Source organism: Agrilus planipennis, unplaced genomic scaffold (assembly GCF_000699045.2).
Source record: "Agrilus planipennis isolate EAB-ADULT unplaced genomic scaffold, Apla_2.0 scaffold3, whole genome shotgun sequence".
Classification (NCBI taxonomy): Eukaryota; Metazoa; Arthropoda; class Insecta; order Coleoptera; family Buprestidae; genus Agrilus; species Agrilus planipennis.
The window spans coordinates 1060347-1066285 of NW_020442460.1; the positions used below are offsets into that span (position 1 = coordinate 1060347).

Here is a 5939-nt window from a genome sequence, read left to right on the forward strand (position 1 = left end):
TTCAATGCACGTTCTGAAAACCTTTAGAAAATGTGCATAATGTTAGAGAAGGGATGATCGACAAATGATATTGTGATGATACACCTTTCATCATCATAAGGTCGTCAGTCCTAAGACTGGTTGAACACGTACCTCCACTCTTTCTTTTCCTGAGCTAATCTTTGCATTTTCCTAAAACTAAAACAACCCACATTCTTAACTATTTGCGAACAGTAATCTAATCTAGCTCTACCTCTACCCCTCCTAACTCCCGTTTCTTCCTTCAATATGTCTCTGACTAGACCTTCATGCCTCAGGTATCCCCCCAACCTATCTCGCCTATTCCTTATTGACTTCCATAGAGTCCTCTGTTCTCCTACTCTTTCTAATACCTCACACCACATTTCGAACGCTTCTAACCTTTTCTACTATTTGGCCACTTTTTTCGTCTCCTATCTTTATATTCGCTCTTTCCTTACTTCTTTCCGTGCAAACCAGTATTTTTGTTTTACTTTTATTTATTTTCAAACAATACTGTTTTGTCAATGCCGCTTCCATTTTGTTTAAAGCTATCTCTAACTCCTCCTTGCTAGATGCTAATACTGCTATATCATCTGCAAATCTAAGCATACTAATCTTTTGCCCTTGCACGTTTATCCCTACAGTTGTACTGTCTTTAATGATGTTGATCGCGTCTTCGATGTATAGATTAAAAAACAGCGGTGATGGTGTGCATCCCTGTCTGACTCTCTTCCTAATATTTACTTCTCTACTTTTACGCTTAGAAAATTGCANAAGATTGCCTGCTCCTTCTCGTGCTTCTCTTTGTATTATTTCTCTACCACTTTTTCAATCCTGGCTTAGTTGACTTTCTGGATATCCAAAATTGGCGATTTCTTCTATTTTGACCTCATTTAAGAAGCAATGTTTTTGTTTTAGTTTTTGTATATTTTAATTTCGTACTGTTTTATTAATATCAGCAAATCAAAGCATGTTTATCTTTTGCCCATGTATTTCTATCAAAAAGTATTGGACACAAGCGACGTTGGATATCTATACACATATAAATTTCAATTGATTGACCTTATTTTGATTCGACAAAAGTCATAAATTACTTTTCATGTAAAGAATAAAAAAAATTATATGTTTTCTAAACTTAATTGTCTTTGACAAAGTAGGAGTAGGAAACCCTCGGCGCGCGAATCAAACTTGATGTCGCCTTTTTATCAGATTTATCAATAGACTGGCAAATAATTAACAAAGGAAAGCAAGAAATATGGTCTCCGTTAAACCACAGGAAATAAGTCTTTTGAGGTTTTATAAATTCTACAAATCGTAAACAAGTCCCTTGCTTTTCTCTTCTTCTTTTTGTAAGGATAACAAGCGAATCTCCTTTATCATCGCAAAAAATCTGAAAATCCTCACGACCAGGTCTAACACGCAGCACAGTCAGGTTGGGAACATGGCTGGTAAATGTTAGGTGGGTGGTATGTGTTTTTATTTTGAAGTAAAATTTATAATCGAATGTTTCACTGTTTCACTGTCAGTGAACTGTGAATCCCGCGATCAAAATAAATTGGTTTCCGAACAGAAATTTTATTCTTTTTTTTTTATTAGATAGATAGAAATAACATCGACCATTATCTTCCCTCATGTAATTCCCAGAAAGAGATTCTCATTATTCTTTTTTTCTTATAGAATTTGTTTAGCTTTGTACAAACAAATCTACAAAAGCGTACCCAATGAAATGAATTACACTTCTCAATAACCCAACTATTTCTGTTTCTTTTATAAAAACTGCAAAGATAAATAAATTGCTTGCACAAAATTAAAACATCAATTTATTTTAAACGAGCTAACCCAGTGTATTGAACACAAACAAGTAAATTTCTCAAACAAGAGGTTTTATTAAATTTTCCAAACAAGGCTGTAATTGGGATAATGATCATGTACTGTCAATGTTGATAAAGTTCTGATTAAGTTATTACATGTAACCACGAGTTTCATATTCTTTAACCTGAAGCCAAAGTGGATAAAAACGATGATTATAAAGGTATTAAGATATCCAGCAAAGGCAACAAACCTGCTCGTTATGTAGAGAGTAAGATGATTTCTTAATTTTAATTATTTATTTTAATATTAAAACAACAAGAAATATTGTTTTCTACACACTTTCATTGTGATTAACATTTAAAATACAATTTACGTAAATTTCATAATATTGTTTACGTAAATAAAAAAATTAACTCATTAAAAGTCAAAAATAGAAGTTCATTACGAAACTGTGTTAAATTGTTAAAAACATATATTGAATAGTTGAGCTATAAAAATAAGAGTCAAAGAACATTAATTACTATATTAATATAGTATTAGAACTAGATCCAGTTCTACTTGTTCACATTATTAATAATAATAATTTAACAATAGAAAATGTTCAGTTTCTACATCCTGCTATAATAAGTCAAACATTTCAACAATTGAAGCAAAAGAAACTCATTTTTGCGAAATTGAATGAAATAATTCATAATTTCAGCTCGTTTTTAACAAATTTTCAAATTTAGACACGCAACATTTTGTTCTTTATATTAGCTCAAGCCAAGATTATCTACTGCAAACTATTACTTATCCCAACAAATGTATAATTTAAAGAGTTATGAGATTTAATATGGGCAGTATGATATTTAGCTAATTCTGAGTTTGAACAAAAAGCTTACTTTTGAAGGCTGAATAAAAATAAATCAGATTATTCTTGAAAATAGAATGAAACGACCCATGGCGAGGGCTAGCATAATATTAAATAAATTGTGTTAGAAGTACCTGGTGTTTTGTCCATTATTAATAAAAAACGAATCCTCCGCAAAATTTTAATGCGGCGCCATATTATTCATGAATTTTAGAACAAAATGGCATTTGGTTGTTTTTCTTCTTAATTATAGTTTCGTTCGCGTTCAAAAACAAAGTCCAGTTGGCGAAATTAAAATGTTGATGCCTGCATATGGCGAAATTTACTGATTTGAAAACTAGGAAGAGACAGAGGTCGCAAAAATTATTACAACAGCGCTGTTTTGCAGTTATAATCGCGGCCATCAAATTCAAACGAGTGACCCAAAACACCTACATTATGTGATGTGCATACCACACTGGATTTCTTCGGCAAACACTTGGTATTCCGGGACAAGATCGTAATGTTGCCGGCGATTAAATCGCATAAACTGCCTCGTAACAAGGTTAACTTTTGCTCTCTTACGGGATTCAGAAACAGTTAACTTCTTTTCGAATACATTATCTGGATGGAAACCTCAGAAGCATGCGTAATTTGAGCAATTTTTTATGTCCTATCGCAAAATCCAAGTTTACCTAATCTTTTAAATTATCTAATGTGTAGTTACATTATACATTATAAGACGCACCCTGTTTCGCTTGGGTGAGAATAATAGCTCAAAGAGGAATACGTTTTTCTACCGCTTCCAAAGTACAGTACCAAAAAACGGCACTACAGAAATCTTTATATATATTATTGAAGTTCATCCGGCATCTCATATGCATTAGTAAAACGAAATTTAACGTGTTTATAAATCATTGTTTTAAAGAAATCCTACAAATTAGTTCTTCTTTCTTATTTCATACGGAGGGAAAAATTTGTGACCAGAAAAACTTCTTTCGTATTATATACTATATCGAGNAAAAGAATGATGGCCGACAACTGCAACAATTACAAATGAATGATGGCCGACAACTGCAACAATTAGAAAAGAATGATGGCCGACAACTACAACAATTACAAATGAATGATGGCCGACAACTGCAACAATTAGAAAAGAATGATGGCCGACACTACGTCATAAAGGAGTAATAGAAATGGCCGGTTGCAGGGGGAAGAACTAGTATATTTAAATGAAAGAAAACAATTCCTGAGAAAATTTAGAAAAACTTATAACTCCTTAAGTATATGTAGGTTCTTTATTTTTAGAAAAAAAACTGGAGCTGGTGATGATGTAGAAATACATAGGTTGGCAATACTAAAATTTTCAATCGTTAGAATTACATAACCTACTTTTTGACGTTTTTAGATGTAATTTCATTTTAATTTATTTTTCACGGGGCAGTTGGATATTAATAAATTCGATAATTGTTTAAAATGTAGATTTGAAATTAATTTAAAACGACATTTTAAGTGGTCCTGTATCTATAACTAAACGCTTACTATAAAATAGAAATGGGTAGTAGATCAACAAATGCAGTTCTCTCATTCCACGAAAGTTTATTACGACAAGCAGATGTGGATCTCCTGAAAGGCCCGAATTGGCTTAATGATACGTTAATTTCCTTTTACTTTGAATATTTAGAAATCAAACGTTTTCAAAAAAATCCGATATTGTTATTTGTTCCACCTGATGTAACACAATGTGTCAAGATGTCAAGAAGAGGAGATCTGGGAACATTTTTAGACCCTCTAGATGCAAAAAGACGTGAATTTATATTTTTTGCACTAAACGACAATGAGCAAACTGATCATTCTGGTGGGTCCCATTGGAGTTTGTTGGTTTTTTCTCATCCTGAGCGAATGATGTTCCATTTTGACTCTTCACGTGGTTCTAATCAAGAGCAGGCTCTTGAATTGAGTATAAAACTCCTGCAGTATTTCAATATGCCTACATATGGTGCTTTTACAGAAGCTGCAAGTTTGCAGCAGTCAAATAGTTATGACTGTGGAATTCATATATTATGTAATGCAGAGCATATAGCAGATTATGCTTGTAGATCCAGAAAAATTGAAAATTGTCCTTTAGTTGATAGACAAACTGTGATAAGAAAAAGGAGTGAACTGTTGGAACTCATCTACACGCTTCAGAATAGTCAATGATACAAACTCTGTCTTAGACCATTTTACAATTCACATTTCCATGACATTTTTGTACACATAACGGTATGAATTAAGGTATTAATAGCAATGAATTAATATTTAATAGAATGGTATTTACACTGCCCATATTAATAATTAAAAAAAATGTGATTAAAATTCTATTAGTATACCTACCTCCACATTAATTCAATGTTTTGCATATGATATTGTTCAATTTATTTATTTTTTAAAGTAAAATGTAATTAAAATTAGTTAAAACACTAAAACTGAATAAACAACGAAAAAATTATAACTTGTTTGATTTTAAAAATTTAAAAATCGCGGTGTTTTCCCAGTCATAGAATTCCTTTTCTTATGCATATACTCTATGATCATTTCTATGATTGTCAAAAAAGTTAACCTTACAATATTTAGACAAAGTTGTAGGTAGTTAAATTTTATAAAAACAAAGCAACGAATAAAATTAATCACATTTTAAAGAGATATTTAATTAAATGTATTAGTGGTTTTAAATGAATAACGGAAACGTGTTTGACGATGCCCTTTTTAACATTTTGAAGGAATGCAAAACCCTCCCAACATTTTTAGACACAATTTTTGGTTTTCTCCGCCGTAGGTAAATTATAAAATCAAAAGCACCTTAGTATTACGTTTTAAAACAATGCTTTCATTATAGGACTGACTTTTATGTTGTTGCTGTAGACCCCATATCTCCAATAGGACTACCTCCTGGCTGGGCTGAAAATTTGGTCAAACAGGCTTTTTTAAAATATAAACCACATAACAAACGTGATACAGAAACTCTACCTGAAAGTCAAGTACCTTTACCAACAGTTGAAACAGAAGTTGTAACCTCCAGTATTGAAGATCAAAATAAGAGCGACTTAAATGGAATAGACATCAGTGTAAATAAATGCATTAATGAAGAATTAAAGGAAAAATCGAATTTCCATTCCTCAGAAAGTTACAATGGTGCTGTGTATAATAACTACTCATGGTCCCAAACAATAACAGATGTAGATGTAGTTATAAAACTACCTGAAAATTTGACAACTAAAAATTTAAATGTTGACATTGGGCCCCAAAAAATTGATAT

At 31.9% G+C, this 5939-nt stretch overlaps 2 protein-coding genes across 2 annotated transcripts in view; both read left to right on the top strand.

The window, feature by feature from the left end:
* The first annotated feature begins 3995 nt into the window (after positions 1-3995).
* On the top strand, positions 3996-4988 carry LOC108742124 (sentrin-specific protease 8). Its single transcript, XM_018477182.2, has one exon. It carries the CDS (start codon positions 4196-4198, stop codon positions 4841-4843), a length of 648 nt encoding a protein of 215 aa, XP_018332684.1. The 5' UTR covers positions 3996-4195; the 3' UTR covers positions 4844-4988.
* A 249-nt stretch (positions 4989-5237) lies between these two features.
* Positions 5238-5939, top strand: part of LOC108742065 (nudC domain-containing protein 3) — a 6541-nt gene continuing 5839 nt past the window's right edge. The window contains exons 1-2 of the mRNA XM_025980638.1: positions 5238-5459; positions 5520-5904. Of these exons, the coding sequence (XP_025836423.1) occupies positions 5356-5459; positions 5520-5904 (489 nt within the window). The 5' untranslated portion in view covers positions 5238-5355. The remainder of the gene's footprint in view (positions 5460-5519; positions 5905-5939) is intronic.